This window comes from Saimiri boliviensis, chromosome 5 (assembly GCF_048565385.1).
Source record: "Saimiri boliviensis isolate mSaiBol1 chromosome 5, mSaiBol1.pri, whole genome shotgun sequence".
NCBI classification, from domain to species: Eukaryota; Metazoa; Chordata; class Mammalia; order Primates; family Cebidae; genus Saimiri; species Saimiri boliviensis.
In genome coordinates, this window is record NC_133453.1 from 43,469,500 (window position 1) to 43,485,623 (window position 16,124).

General features: G+C 43.5%; 1 protein-coding gene and 1 non-coding gene across 3 annotated transcripts in view; one reads left to right on the top strand and one right to left on the bottom strand.

The window, feature by feature from the left end:
* HSPE1 (heat shock protein family E (Hsp10) member 1) overlaps window positions 1–16,032 on the bottom strand; it is a 55,602-nt gene extending 39,570 nt beyond the window's left edge. Inside the window, exons 1-4 of one of the 2 annotated variants that reach the window (XM_003925698.4) lie at window positions 15,767–16,032; window positions 14,964–15,128; window positions 12,955–13,044; window positions 12,615–12,875 (exon numbers count right to left, since the gene is read on the bottom strand). In XM_003925698.4, coding sequence (XP_003925747.1) covers window positions 12,825–12,875; window positions 12,955–13,044; window positions 14,964–15,128; window positions 15,767–15,769 — 309 coding nt within the window. In that variant the 5' untranslated portion in view covers window positions 15,770–16,032 and the 3' untranslated portion in view covers window positions 12,615–12,824. Of the gene's footprint in view, window positions 1–12,614; window positions 12,876–12,954; window positions 13,045–14,963; window positions 15,129–15,766 lie in introns of those variants that run through there. The other variant, XM_074399314.1, reaches the window with a different exon arrangement.
* LOC120364482 (small nucleolar RNA U13) lies at window positions 11,367–11,467 on the top strand. The gene has a single exon (XR_005579733.1). It is a non-coding gene; the product is annotated as a small nucleolar RNA U13 (small nucleolar RNA).
* Window positions 16,033–16,124: the final 92 nt, after the last annotated feature.

The window sequence follows — 16,124 nt, forward strand, 5'->3', positions numbered from 1 at the left end:
AACATAGTATGATTCCCCCCAACACACACCCATCTCTACAAAAAATACAAAAATTAGCCTGGCATGGTGGCGCACACTTGTAGTCCCAGCTACTCAGGAGGCTAAGATGGGAGAACTGCTTGAACCTGGGAGTTCAAGGCTGCAGTGAGCCATGATTGTACCACAGCACTCTAGCCTGCGTGACAGAATGAGATCCTGTCTCAAAAATAATAAAGTAAAATAAAGCAAAGAAAAGAAATGTGAAACGATGTGATAAAGCACTTTGGAGAAAGATTTACTTGCTCTTGAGAAGATACCAAAAGAGATGCTGTCTTTTTTCTGCCAATGGACGTCACCCAATATGGGCCTGCAGCAGCCATTTTGGCTTAAAGCAGGCCAGGTGTGGTGGCTCATGCCTATAATCCCAGCACTTTCGGAGGCCAAGACAGGCAGATCACGAGGTCAGAAGTTCAAGACCAGCCTGGACAATGTGGTGAAACCCCCATCTCTACTAAAATACAAAAATTAACCAGGTATGTTAGTGCATGCTTATAATCCCAGCTACTCAGGAGGCTGAAGCAGGAGAATTTCTTGAACTAGGACCCAGGAGGCAGAGGTGAGACACTTTATTGCCCAGTCTAGTCTTAAATGCCCGGCCTCAAGAGATCTTCCTGCCTTGGCCTCTCAAAATGCTGGGATTACAAGTGTAAGACACTGAGCTTCACCCTTTCTCTTACACCCTGAGACAGGGTCTTTTGCTCTTGCCCAGGCTGGAGTGTAATGGCTTGATCACCACTCACTACAGCCTCGACCTCCTAGGCTCAAGTGATCCTCACTTTAGCTTCCCAAAGTGCTGGGATTACAGGCGTGAGCCACTGTGCCCAATCTGCCTTTATTTTCTTGATAACACTATTCTGTATCTAAAATCATGCTATTAATTTAGTTATTTACTGTGTGTTTCCCCCATCTCATTCATCCCTTTATATCCGGTTCCTAGAACAGTACCTGGTACATACTGAAAAAATGAGTGACTTAAAAATACTATAATAAATTAGACTTTTTGAACTGACATTCAAACTAGGTAAGTAAATAACCATTGATGTTTTTCCAAGTCATGTCTTCAGGCTAAATTAGACTGAAAGAGCATTTTGCAAACTAAATGTTAAGTGTCTTAAAGAATTAGGCTTAGGCCGGGCGCGGTGGCTCAAGCCTGTAATCCCAGCACTTTGGGAGGCTGAGGTGGGTGGATCACGAGGTCAAGAGATCGAGACCATCATGGTCAACATGGTGAAACCCCGTCTCTACTAAAAATACAAAAAAATTAACTGGGCATAGTGGCACGTGCCTGTAATCCCAGCTACTCAGGAGGCTGAGGCAGAAGAATTGCCTGAACCCAGGAGGCGGAGGTTGCAGTGAGCCGAGATCGCGCCATTGCATTCCAGCCTGGGTAACGAGCGGAACTCCGTCTCAAAAAAAAAAAAAAGAAAAAAAAGAATTAGGCTTAATCTTTAACAAGGTAGGGGAATTTTGTCTATTCCTTATATCTTTTAACAGGAAAATCTACAGATTGAGCCAAAATCAATTTTTTTTTTTTTTTAAAGAAAAACCCAAACTAGGCTGGTGCAGTGGCTCACACTTTGGAAGGCCGAAGTAGGCTGATCACCTGATCCCAGCACTTTGGGAGGCTGAGGTGGGCTGATCACCTGAGGTTGGGAGTTCGAGACCAGCCTGAACAACGTAGAGAAACCCTGTCTCTACTAAAATTACAAAATTAGCTGGGCATGGTGGCACATGCCTGTAATCACAGCTACTCGGGAGGCTGAGACAAGAAGAATTGCTTGAACCTGGCAGGCAGAGGTTTCGGTGAGCCAAGATCGTGCCACTGCACTCCAGCCTGGGCAACAAGAGTGAAACTCCATCTCAAAAAAAAAAAAAAAAGAAAAAGAAAGAAAGGAAAAGAAAAACCCAAACTATAAAAAATATCTGAAGAAACCATTAGAAAATATCTAAAGAAGAAACTTTAAGTTTTAGAGAAGATTTTTCAGAGTGTAGCATCATACCCAGAAGCCATAAAGAAAACCATCTATTAATTCAAATACACCAAAATAACTTTCTACAAGTGCAAAGCATAAACAAAATCAAAACCCAAATGACAAACTGGAGGGGAAAAAACACACACACAAAAATACTTTCTCTAATAAATAAAATTCATAAAAATCAAACAAGCACTCAGTCAAAAAATAGGCAGAAGATATTAAGTGAATAGGAATAATCAGTTAAAAAGGCTAAGCAAGGTGACTCATGCCTCTAATCTCAGCACTTTGAGAGGCTGAGGTGGGCAGATCGCTTGAGCTCTGGAATTCAAGACCAGCCTGAGCAACATGACAAAACCCCATCTTTACAAAAATTAGTCAAGTGTGCTAGAATGCATCTGTAGTCCCAGCTACTTGGTAGGCTGAGGTGAGAAGATCACCTAAGCCCAGGATGTCAAGGCTGCAGTGAGCCGTGATGATGCCACTGCACTCCAGCCTGGGTGACAGACAAGACCCTGTCTCCAAAAAAAAAAGAAAAAAATAATTTTTTTTTGTAGCTTCCCCTCATTCATGATAATAAAAAGTAAAATTATCAGATTGGCAAAGTAAGAACTTTATAACATCCTGTACTATAGAGAGAAGAAAAAAGCAGTTTTATACACTGCTAGTAGAACTGTTAATTGACGGACCTTTTGGCTGGGTGTGTTGGCTCACACCTGTAATCCCAGCATTTTGGAGGCAGGTGGATGATCTGAGGTCAGGAGTTAAAGACCAGCCTGGCCAACATGGTGAAACCTCATCTCTACTAAAAATACAAAAATTAGCCGGGCATGATGGTGGGCACCTGTAATCCCAGCTACTCGAGAGGCTGAGACAGGAGAATTGCTTGGAGACAGGAGAATTGCTTGAACCCAGGAGATGGAGGTTGCAGTGAGCCAAGATCGTGCCACAGCTCCCCAGCCTGGGCAATAAGAGCAAAACTCTGTCTCAAAAAAAAAAAAAAAAAAAAAAAAAAAAGATGGACCTTCTGTGAAGGACAACATGGAGATCCATGTCTATATATGTGTACGTGTATGATTAAAATACACAGACCTTTTGACATAGCAATTCTATATCTGGGAATTTATCTTATAGATATACTTGTTCATGTGTACATATTTAGTTATGCATACATTTATTCATTGCAGAAATGTTTCTAATAGAAAAAGATTAGAATAACTTAAATATCTATCATTGGCGTGGGTGGCATCCTGAAATAAATTATGGCTTATCCATGTGATTGAACATTATACAGTTGTAAAGTGTCTTTATATAGATTAATCCCAGAGACCAATTGTTAATGTAAAAAAGCAAGGTGCCAAATGGTATGCATGGAATGTTATTTTTTTAAAAAAGGAAAATGAATATATATTTCATATACATGATACATATATATATACACACACACATTTACATATGTGTGTATATACATAAAACACCCCTGAAAGGAAGAACATAACGAGTTATGGCCAAGTGCTGTGGCTCATGCCTGTAATACCAACACTTTGGGAGGCCAAGGCTGGCAGATCACAAGGTCAAGGGTTCCAGACCAGCCTGGCCAATATTGTAAACCCAGTCTCTACTAAAAATAAAAAAATTAACCAGGCATGGTGGCACGTGCCTATAGTCCCACCTACTCAGGAGGCTGAGGCAGAAGAATCTCTTGAACCTGGGAGGCAGAGGTTGGAGTGAGCCGAGATCACGCCACTGACTCCAGCCTGGGCAGCAGAGCAAGACTCTGTCTCAAAAAAAAAAAAAAAAAAAAAAGGGAGTTTTACTAGTTACTTCCAGGGATGAAACTGGGTGGCTTGGGGGATAGAAAGCATTCTTTTCAATATATATAATTTTAAATTTTTAACTCATGAACATATTATTTTTAAATGAATAAAAGTTTAACAAAAAAATAATAGGCTTGACCCAAAACATTAAGAGGCAATCCTGGGCCGAGCATGGTGGCTTACACCTGAAATCCCAGTAATTTGGGAGGCCACGGTGGGTGGATCACAAGGTCAAAAGATCGAGATCATCCTGGCCAACATGGTGAAACCCTGCCTCTACTAAAAATACAAAAATTAGTTGGGCATGGTGGCATGTGCCTGTAGACCCAGCTACTCGGGAGGCTGAGGCAGGAGAATTGCTTGAACCCAGAAGGCAGAGGCTGTAGTGAGCCAATATCATGCCACTGCACTCCAGTCTGGGTGACAGAGCCAGACTCCATCTCAAAAAAAGAGAGGCGAACCTAATGCCCTTGTTTTGCAGTTCATTCATAAGCTAAGAGGGGTTAGGTAATTTCTCAAATATAACAGAACTAATATGTAAGCAATGCAGGACAAGAGCCTAGGTTTGATTGGGCTCTCTCATAGAGGTTGCTTAAGGGTAAAGGAAAATATATTTAAGCTGTGTGCAGCGGCTCATGCCTGTAATCCCAGCACTTTGGGAGGCCAAGGCAGGTGGATCACTTGAGGTCAGGAGTTCAAGACTAGCCTGACCAATATGGTGAAACCTCGTCTCTACTAAAAATAAAAAAAAAAATTAGCTGAGTATGGTGGCACAGGCTTGTAATCCCAGCTACTTGGGAGGCTGAGGCAGGAGAATTGCTGGAACCTGGGAGGCGGAGATTGCAGTGAGCTGAGATCGTGCCATTGCACTCCAGCCTGGGCAACAAGAGCGAAACTCCTTCTCAACAAAAAAAGAAAGAAAAAGAAAATATATTTAAATACTTTTCACACGAATAAATCAAAAGTTCAAAACTCCATTTTTTTGTGGGTGCAGTGAAAACAGTAATTAACTTGCCTGAGGAAGCATTACTTGGAATCACACTGAAGAACAAGCTGGCAGCTCATATAGGAACAAAAAACATACTCTCAGCCAGGTGAGCAGGTATAGGGAGGACTTGCCTTATCAGATATCAAACTTAAATATAAAGCTATTTACATTGAAAGCAATGTGATAGAATAAGGAGGTCAATGGAACAAATTATTAAACCCAGGAATAGGCATATTTAGAAATGTCATGTATGATCAAGGAAACATATCTGATTTCTGGGCACAGAGAGAAGGGAGGTGGGGGGTTGTTGAGAAATGCTGAGTGTATGATAAAATATATTGTTTGCTAAGAAGAACAATGGCAAGGAAAACCTAGCCGCCCCCGCTCCCCAAGTGGAAAACTACTTGGGGCATTCTAAAGTAGCAAGACAGTATATGTGTATCATACACCAGTTAAAACAATTCTTTTTTTTTTTTTTTTTTTTTTTTTTTGAGATGGAGTTTCATTCTTGTTACCCAGGCTGGAGTGCAATGGCGCGATCTCGGCTCACTGCAACCTCCACCTCCTGGGTTCAGGCAATTCTCCTGCCTCAGCCTCTTGAGTAGCTGGGGTTACAGGCACGCGCCACCATGCCCAGCTAATTTCTTGTATATTTAGTAAAGACGGAGTTTCACCATGTTGACCAGGATGGTCTCGATCTCTTGACCTCATGATCCACCCGCCTCGGCCTCCCAAAGTGCTGGGATTACAGGCGTGAGCCACCGCGCCTGGCAAAACAATTCTTTAAGCATGGGATATGTGACCCTGCCCTCCTGGCTTCCTTGTGGAGAATGTTTCTAGTTTGTCTTTGATCAGTGGTAAGCAGGCACCAGCTGCCTACCTCATTTATCTTGGTTCTATGAGAAAACACAGAACACCTGTTTGTTAATAATAATCACCTGTTCAGAGAGAATAAATATGTGAGTCAGAATCTGCTCAAGGCCCTCAGCCCAGAATGCTGTCAGCCCCTGAGGTTCTCAGCTCAGAAGGCTATTTGGCCCCAGATACTCCTACTTTGCTGTTCTATCTGGGTGTCTGCTTCTTAATGCCTCCAGCACCGCCTGGGTGGGGATCTCAACAGTTGAGCTGGTCTCGGTAGCGGGTGGTGTGCAAGGAGAAGAATGGATAATCCGGTAAGTAAAGTTGTGACAACAAGCTACGCATTAATTTAAAAAATAAAGTAGTCCCAGCTTCTCTGGAGGCTGAGGCAGGAAGATTGCTTGAGCTCAGGAGAGCAAGACCAGCCTGGACAGCACAGTGAAACCCATCTCTAAAAAAATAGGTACATACACCATTCACCAAAAAATAAATTATGCACCTGTAATTCCAGCACTTTGGGAGGCCAAGGTGGGAGGATCCCTTCAGCCCAGGAGTTTGAGACCAGTCTGGGCAATTTAGTGAAACCTGATCTCTACAAAAAAAAAATACAAAAATTGGCTGAGTGTAGTGGCTCATGCCTGTAATCTCTGCAGGTTGGGAGGCTGAGACAGGTGGATCACCTGAGGTCAGGAGTTCAAGACCAGCATGGCCAACATGGTGAGACCCCATCTCTACTAAAAACACAAAAATCAGCTAGGTGCAGTGGCAGATGCCTATAATCCCAGCTACTCAGGAAGCTGAGGCAGGAGAATCACTTGAACTGGGAGGCAGAGGTCACAGTGAGCCAAGATTGTGCCACTGCACTCCAGCCTGGGCAACAGAGTAAGACACCATCTCAAAAAAAAAAAAAATTTAGCAAGGTACGGTGGGATGCATGTGTAGTCCCAGTTACTTGAGAGGCTGAGGTGGGAGGATCAATTGAGCCTGGGAGGTCAATGCTGCAGTAAGCTGTGATAGCACTACTGCACTTTAGCCTGAGCACTAGAGGAAGACCCTGTCTAAAAAATAAAAATAATTACCCACACATGGTGACACAGGCTTGTACTTACAGCTACTCTGGAGGCTGAAATGGGAGGATTGCTTGAGCCCAGGAGTTTGAGGCTGCAGTGAGCTATAATCATACCACTGCACTTCAGCTAGATAGACAGAATAAGGCCCTGTCTCAAAAAAATATTTATTTAGCAATTCTGCTAGGCAAGCATCACAGTAAGACTGCTTCTGGGCCCGGGCGTGGTGGCTCAAGCCTGTAATCCCAGCACTTTGGGAGGCCGAGGTGGGTGGATCACAAGGTCAAGAGATCGAGACCATCCTGGTCAACATGGTGAAACCCCGTCTCTACTAAATATACAAAAAATTAGCTGGGCATGGTGGAGTGTGCCTGTAATCCCAGCTACTCAGGAGGCTGAGGCAGGAGAATTGCCTGAACCCAGGAGGCAGAGGTTGCGGTGAGCCGAGATCGCACCATTGCACTCCAGCCTGGGTAACAAGAGTAAAACTCTGTCTCAAAAAAAAAAAAGACTGCTTCTGTGTTCAAAAATTCTGTTCTTCTTCTGATTTAGTAGGTTTGGATGAGGCCCTGAAATTAAGTTTACTAGGCAATTCCAAGGATGAATCAAGCTTTGGGACCTATTACCTTAGATATCAAAACTAATTTGTTTGGGTCTTAGGAAAAGAGCATTGGAGAGTAATGGGAAAGCCATAGCCTTTGAACGAATTCCTAACTCTACAAGTTATTAGCCACATGGCCTTGGAACGATTTCTTCATCTCTGGAGTCACGGTTTCTCATTGGTAATACAGAAAAATCTGAGCTCCCAAGGTTATAATGTGTAAAGCATATTATCTAGCTGTGCGTGAGCAGACTAGGATAATCCACTTAGATAAGAAAGAACTTTAGGCATAATTCCAGTATCTACGTTTGACAAAATGTAAGCTTTAATATACCAAAGGCAGTTAACACGTGCATAAACGTAAATATACGTATAGTGGAAGTACCTACTACTTTACAGATGAGAAGATGATCAAAGGTGAGATCATTATTCCATGCCATTTAAAACTTTCGATTTTAATTCCTTTCAAAGTAAATACGGGACACAACCTTTAAAAGATAAGATCAGACTATAGAGAATTAAACCTAGAAAATAAGTTTGACTACTAAGCTAACAGCTGATAGTTGAGTTTAGGGTTGGTAATCAATTCTAGTGTAGGACTTTTTTTTTTTTTTTTAAGACAAGGTCTCCTTCTGTCACCCAGAGTGCAGTGTGGTAGCACAATCTCGGCTCACCACAGCCTTAACCTCCCCACCTCAGCCCCTCAAGTAGCTTTTTGTATTTTCTGTAGAGACAGGGTTTCACCATGTTGCCCAGGCTGTCTCAAACTCCTGTACTCAGGAGATCTGCCCACCTCGGCCTCCCAAACTGCTAGTATTATGAGCACAAGCCACTGCACCCAACCAAATTCAAGTGTAGCATTATTGGATTTTAATCTTAACACTTCTCCCTAGCTGCTACAGCTACATCAAGCTATTTATCCTCTGCTGTGACTGTTTTATTTGTTAAAATCAACACATGGTGTGCTAGGCACCTAAGTGCCATACACCATTTGGTACTACCCATTACCCATACCACAATGGGTATCACCGGATTAACTGAAATAATGTGTATTAAGTGCTTAGAATTAACAAAGTAGCCAAGGCTATAAAGGATCAAGTTTTTTTTGTTTTGTTTTGTTTTGTTTTTGTTTTTTTTTTTGAGACGGAGTGTCGCTCTTGTTACCCAGGCTGGAGTGCAATGGCACGATCTCGGCTCACCGCAACCTCCGTCTCCTGGGTTCAAGCAATTCTCCTGCCTCAGCCTCCTGAGTAGCTGGGACTACAGGCACGCGCCACCATGCCCAGCTAATTTTTTGTATTTTTAGTAGAGACGGGGTTTCACCACGTTGACCAGGATGGTCTCGATCTCTTGACCTCGTGATCCACCCGCCTCGGCCTCCCAAAGTGCTGGGATTACAGGCTTGAGCCACCGCGCCCGGCAAGGATCAAGTTTTTTTTTTTTTTTTTTTTTTTTTTTGAGACGGAGTTTCGCTCTTGTTATCCAGGCTGGAGTGCAATGGCGCAATCTCGGCTCACCGCAACCTCCGCCTCCTGGGTTCAGGCAATTCTCCTGCCTCAGCCGCCTGAGTAGCTGGGATTACAGGCATGCTCCACCATGCCCAGCTAATTTTTTTGTATTTTTAGTAGAGACGGGGTTTCACCATGTTGACCATGATGGTCTCAATCTCTTGACCTCGTGATCCACCCGCCTCGGCCTCCCAAAGTGCTGGGATTACAGCCTTGAGCCATTGCGCCCAGCCTAAGGATCAAGTTTTAAACAGCAATGTCTGGAGGTGAACTGTGTCTGAATCCTGGCTTTGCCACTTACCACTGAGCCACCTTGGTTATTACTTAACCGCTCTATGCCTTAGCTTTCTCATCTGCAAGATGAGAACAGTAGCTATCTCATAAGGCCGTTGAAAGATTAAACAAAAAAAAAAAAGAAAAAAACCGAAAGATTAAACCAATTAACACATGAAAAGCACCTTCAACAGCAGCCAACACCTAGAAAATGCTCCTATTACCTACTCTATGACACAGTGCCCAGCCTGGAGAGAAGGCATTCAGCCAATGTTAGCTATTATATATGAGTATATATTGAATCTCATATATATATATATATATATATATAATTTTTTTTCAAGACAGAGTCTCACTCTGTCACCCAATGCCACAGTTGGCTCACTGCAACCTCTGCCTCCTAGGTTCAAGCAATTCTCCTGCCTCAGCCTTCTGAGTAGTTAACACTACAGGTGCATGCCACGACTACACCAGGCTTTTTTTTTTTTTTTTTTTTTTTTTTTTGTATGTTTAGTAGAGATGGGATTTCGTCTTCTTAGCCAAGCTGGTCTCAAACTCCTGACCTCAAGTGATCCACACACCTTGGCCTCCCAAAGTGCTGGCATTACAGGTGTGAGCCACCACACCTGGCAATTATTTGCCTTGGATTTTTTTTTTTTACCAAATTATGCAGTAGTGTTAAATTTTTAAAAATGAAATGGGCCAGGCATGGTGGCTCACACCTGTAATCCCAAAACTTTGGGAGGCCAAGGTGGATGGATCACGAGGTCAGGAGATCGAGACCATCCTGGCTAACACAATGAAACCCCGTCTCTACTAAAAAGACAAAAAATTAGCCAGGCGTGGTGGCACACACCTGTAGTCCCAACTACTCAGGAGGCTGAGACAGGGGAATCGCTTGAACCCAGGAGGTGGAAGTTGCAGTCAGCCGAGATTGCGCCATTGCACTCCAGCCTGGGTGACAGAGGGAGATTCTGTATCCAAAAAAAAAAAGTTCCCCTAGAATTAAATTTTCCTAAAATAAACAAACAAAATAAGGCATTAAAAAAAAAAAAAAAAAAAAACTATGAGGATGCCAGAGCACCTCCACTGTTGCTAATTGGCCTTACATACTTGGCCACTGGATGCTGGGCAGCTTCAGGTGAAGATGTTCACTGAGGCTCAGGTAACCATGGAGAGCTTCTCAGCACCATTCTTTTCGATGCATACAAAAAGCTTAAAAGACGCAAGGTATCTGAGAAGTTAATTGGGGTCAAACTATGGTTTACAGCTGAGCCAAGGGAAAAATTTACCACAGCTGAGCTGGCTGACCCCTGGTGAGCTCATTGCTTTTGTCATTGCTCCCAGTTTCCAAGGACAATCACCCCTCAAGGACTATGTCTTGCCTTTTTCTTTTTCTTTTTGAGATGAGTCTTGCTCTGTTGCCCAGGCTGGAGTGCAATGACACGATCTCAGCTCACTGCAACCTCCACCTCCCAGGTTCAAGCAATTCTCCTGCCTCAGCCTCCCAAGTAGCTGGGACTACAGGCGTCTGCCATCATGTCTGGCAAATTTTTTTCTATCTTTAGTAGATGGGGTTTCACCACGTTGGCCAGGCTGGTCCCAAACTCCTGACCTCATGATCCACCCACCTTGGCCTCCCAAAGTGCTGGGATTACAGGTATGAGCTACTGCACCCAGCATTATGCCTTTTTCACGTTGTTACAGAAACTTGTGATAGGACATCATGTCTGATACTAGATGCCAATATCTAGTATCTAGTTAGAAACTACACTGATCAAGTGAGCATGTGGCTATTTTCCAACCCTGACTAGTGTCAAGTTGAAAAGCATAGATAATATAACCCACCGCCATTAAAAAAAAAAAGGCGAGTCCTAACTTTAACGTAGGGAAGCTAATTTTCCAAAATACTGACCAACTCAAAGTTCTAAAAAAAAAAAAGTTGGCCGGGCGCGGTGGCTCAAGCCTGTAATCCCAGCACTTTGGGAGGCCGAGGCGGGTGGATCACGAGGTCAAGAGATCGAGACCATCCTGATCAACATAGTGAAACCCCGTCTCTACTAAAAATACAAAAAATTAGCTGGGCATGGTGGCACATGCCTGTAATCTCAGCTACTCAGGAGGCCGAGGCAGGAGAATTGCCTGAACCCAGGAGGCGGAGGTTGTGGTGAGCCGAGATCGCGTCATTGCACTCCAGCCTGGACAAGGGCGAAACTCCATCTCAAAAAAAAAAAAAAAAAAAAACCTTTTGTAGTTCATGAGTATGATGATTGGGTGTTCACATGCTTGTGTGAAATGTGCCACCCTTGAACCTTGTTATGTCGGCACACTACCCATCTGACCTGAAAAAATAAATTAAAAAGATACAAAAATTAGCAGGGCATGGTGAGAACCCTAAAACCACCTTAAAATAACTAAATATTTTTTAAAAGGATAACTAAATATTAACCACTCATTTATATATTTTTATTTGAAAATGCTTTTATCCGTACAAGGAAATGACTTTGGAGACACTGGATGTCATCAGCTATCATGAGTTTATTGTAACTAATGCCTGTAGTCCCAGTCACTCAAGAAGTCTGAAGTGGGAGGATTACCTGAGCCAGGGAAGGTGGAGGCTACAGCGAGCCATGATGGTGCCACTGAACTCCAGCATGCCTGGGTGACAAAGTGAGACTCTCTCAAAAAAAGACAAGAAAAAAAAGGAAAGTATAATTCTTCCCTCAATTTACATGGTACTTGTGTACCTGGAATTGTTTACATTAAACCAGGCAAAAAAAACCTTTGTATTTACATAAATTGGAGTTAGGAATGAAGACAGGTTTCTGCAAAGTATAGAAGACCTTAAGACCTGTAACTCTGAAATCTGAATGTTGCAGTAGGACACGGTGGCTCACGCTTGTAATCCCAGCACTTTGGGAGGCTGAGGCAGGTAGATCACTAGAGGTCAGGAGTTTGAGACCGGCCAGGCCAACATGACAAAACCCTGTCTCTACTAAAAATACAAAAATTAGCTGGGCTGGTAATCCCAGCTACTTGGGAGGCTGAGGGAGAATTGCTTGAACCTGGGAGGCAGGGGTTGCAGTCAATCAAGATTGCGCCACTGCACTCCAGCCTGGGTGACAGAGTAAGACTCTGATTCAAAGAAATAAAGTAAATCCATGGCTTGTTATCAGCTATTAATAAGCCTAAATTATCAATCAGCTACTAATAAACCTAAATTCTGGGAGTGGTGGCAGGTGCCTGTAATCCCAGCTACTGGAGAAGCTGAGGCAGAATTGCTTGAACCTAGGAGGCAGAGGTTGCAATGAGCGGAGATCATGCCACTGCACTCCAGCCCCAACAATGGTGCGAGATCCCCCCCAACTCAAAAAATAATAAATTTAAATTCTGTGTGAAAATGTACCAACCTAGAAAATCTTGTTTCCCAAAATTCTCTGGTTATTTGAAAAACAGAAAAAAGCTTAAACTAGAGAACCCTAAAACCATCTTAAAATAAAGATTAACCACTTGTTTATATATTTTTATTTGGAAATGTTTATATCAGTACAAGGAAACAACTTTGGAAACACTAAATGTCATCAGTTATCATTAGTTTATTATAAAAGAGAGATATGGAAATTATTTACATGATGAAAGATTTCAGAACTTCAGTGGAATGGGCAGCTTCACATTGATGCCATTTCAATAGAGACTTATTTCAGTCTACGTACTTTCCAAGAATGTCACCATCTCTAAATAGGAAATAATCCTGCAAGTAAAGAAACCATTAGTTAAGACAATTAATTGCAAATATTTGGCTTCTTTTTAGAATTATTAAGTTTACACACCTTGTCATCTAGAACTACTTTGGTGCCTCCATATTCTGGGAGAAGAACTTTATCTCCAACTTTCACGCTAACTGGTTGAATCTCTCCACCCTTAAGAAAGGAAGGATGTTATTAGCAAAGACATCTAGTTCACCAAACATATACGGTTAACTTTCACATCACTACAACTAATGAAACACGCTCACTCAAATCCAATTATGTTAAAAATATACTAGGTGGCTAAGTGATATGATTCATACTAGAACTGTAGATCTTCACTCAAAAATACCACTGTAGTTACACTCTGAAATAATAAACGCAGTGGCTTAAACTAAAACCTGACTCCAATGTAAAGTTTCAAGAAAACATTCTGGAAAAGCTAACTTTAGTTAACTAAAACTAACTTTACAATTGGTTTTTTTTTTTGTTTTTTTTTTTGAGACGGAGTTTCGCTCTTGTTACCCAGGCTGGAGTGCAATGGCGCGATCTCGGCTCACCGCAACCTCCGCCTCCCGGGTTCAGGCAATTCTCCTGCCTCAGCCTCCTAAGTAGCTGGGATTACAGGCACGCGCCACCACGCCCAGCTAATTTTTTGTATTTCTAGTAGAGACGGGGTTTCACCATGTTGACCAGGATGGTCTCGATCTGTCGACCTCGTGATCCACCCGCCTCGGCCTCCCAAAGTGCTGGGATTACAGGCTTGAGCCACCGCGCCCGGCTACAATTGTTAAATATTAACATAACCAATCAACTATGTGAAATAAACCTGCAACAGTAGCCAGCACCCAGAAAATGCCATATACAAATGGTCATATTTTCCTTCTTTCAACATTTATTTTTCTGGATTTAGAACACAGGCTTCTCTTGTGATTGTTCCCTTTTTTCTGAAGTACAGATTTGGGGAAAGGTACTGCAGCTAAATGTCCACTCCCCAAAGTGTTCCTATTCCTAACTCTGTGACAGCTCCTGAGTAGAGCTTGCTTTCTTAGAAGCAACTGAAGAATGCAGTTAACATTATTTGGCTCCAACAGCATTTATTATGTATTTTGGCTGACACCTTTAGAAGCCTAAGGTCTAACCAGTTAACTGAGGAACATCTAAAACACGGATGTCCAATCTTTTGGCTTCCCTAGGCCACACTGGAAGAACTGTATTGGGCCACACATAAAATACACTAGCATTAACAGTAGCTGATGAACTTTAAATTGCAAAAGAAATCTCATGTTTTAACAAAGTTTACAGATTTGTGTTGGGTAGCATTCAAAGCTGTCCCGGGCAGCAGGACAAGACTGATCAACCTGTTCCTCAAACAGGTATACCAACTAAGGCCCCAAGTGGTTAAGATTACAGTGACTTCAATGTGTTAAGGGTTAAACGAACAGTCCAAGTTTCCTCTCAATTTTTAAATGCCTCATCACTTTACCTTGAAGCGTATCTCTTTTTTTAGAGGTGTTTTTTTTTTTTTTTTTTTTTTTTTGTAGAGAGGTCTATGTTGCCCAGGCTGGTTTTGAATGGGTGTAAACCACCACACGCAGCGTCTTTTGTCTTATCAAAAATTTAGAATGTAAGGACACTGATCATACTAAGCTACCAAATTACTATTGAGGACAATTTTTAATACTCCGAAACTATCACATAAAATAAGCATCATAGCACTGATCATATAAAATAGGCAACTTTATATTACCCATTTCTCACACCAAAAAAAAAAAGAGTTCCACGGCCGGGCACGGTGGCTTACGCCTGTAATCGCAGCACTTTGGAAGGCAGAGATGGATGGGTCACTAGATCAGGAGTTTGAGACCAGCTTGGCCAATATGGTGAAACCATCTCTACTAAAAATACAAAAATTAGCTGAGTGTGGTGGCACGCTCCAGTAGTTCCAGCTACTTGGGACGCTGAGGCAGAACAATTATTTGAAACCGAGAGGTGGAGGTTGCAGTGAGCCAAGATCGCGCCACTGCACCCCAGCCTGGGCGACACAGCGAGACTCTGTGACAAAAAAAAGTTCCACTGCATCCCACATTTACCTTTCCTTTAGAACCCGATCCAACAGCGACTACAGTTGCTTGCAATACTTTTCCTTGAGATTTTTCTGGAAGCATAATGCCTCCTTTGGTTACAGTTTCAGCAGCACTCCTTTCAACCAATACTCGGTCAAAGAGTGGGAGAAACTTTCTAAACGCCTGTCCTGCCTGTAGGAAGAGAAATGTTTTGAAACAAACACTAAATGTAATTACATTGTCAATAGGCAACGCCACCGTGTTATACATCTCAACACGTTGTGGCTTTGAAACTTAACACCAAACCTCATTACTCGTTAAGGAAACGCATTTGAATCTATTAACCAATATTCCAAGTTTAATTCCCGATTCCTTATGTCTGTTAGGGGTCGTTGTCGTTCACCCGGTGAGCAACCTGACCAACTATAAGGTCAACCTTAGTTTATTCCAAGGTCAAATGTTTTCCTTCTTCAGGTTTCTCCAGAAAAATTTCAGGAAACGCTGGGTCAATCTCCCTGTCTGGGACCATGCTTTTCACCCAAGATATTACACACCCACAAAGGTCCTGCAGAAGCAGGTGGGACGCTGCGCGTGCGTCCGGGTTCCCGCCCCCCCCACCGCCTCGCACACCCGCAGCACACGCGCGTGCAACGAGCCCTCAGCGGAGAAGAGGATCGGGCAGGCCGAGAAGCTCCAAGGTACTGGCTGGCGCCGGTCACTGAGTGGCCCCCAACCCCTCCCGCCGGGCCCAACAAAAGAGGACCGTCCGGCCTCCCCGTACGCTAAAGACAGGCCCGGGTCTGCCGGCCGTGAGGCCACGCGGGACTCACCATGACTCCCTCAGCCTCAGACTCGTACTCTGCTCTGGCGCACCGCGGCAAAGAGAGACCCGCGATACTGCCCTCCCGACACGTGAAAAGGCCGCCCAGCGCGCAGGCGCCCTCGCCCCGGCCCCCGCCGCTGGCCCGTCGCCCCTCCCCGCGAGAGAGGGCGGTCGCCCCGAAGCGCGCCGCGATTCGCCCTAAGGGCCCTGCGCAGGCCGCTGACGCGGGGAATGGGAGGCGGAAGGAAAGAGGAGCTGTTTCTAGGCTTTTCTAGGCGCCCAGCCGAGGTGAAAGAACTATCTCATCGTCCCCCTCCCGGAAATGACGCGACTTGACCCTTGACCCATAAGGAGCGCGGCACTTT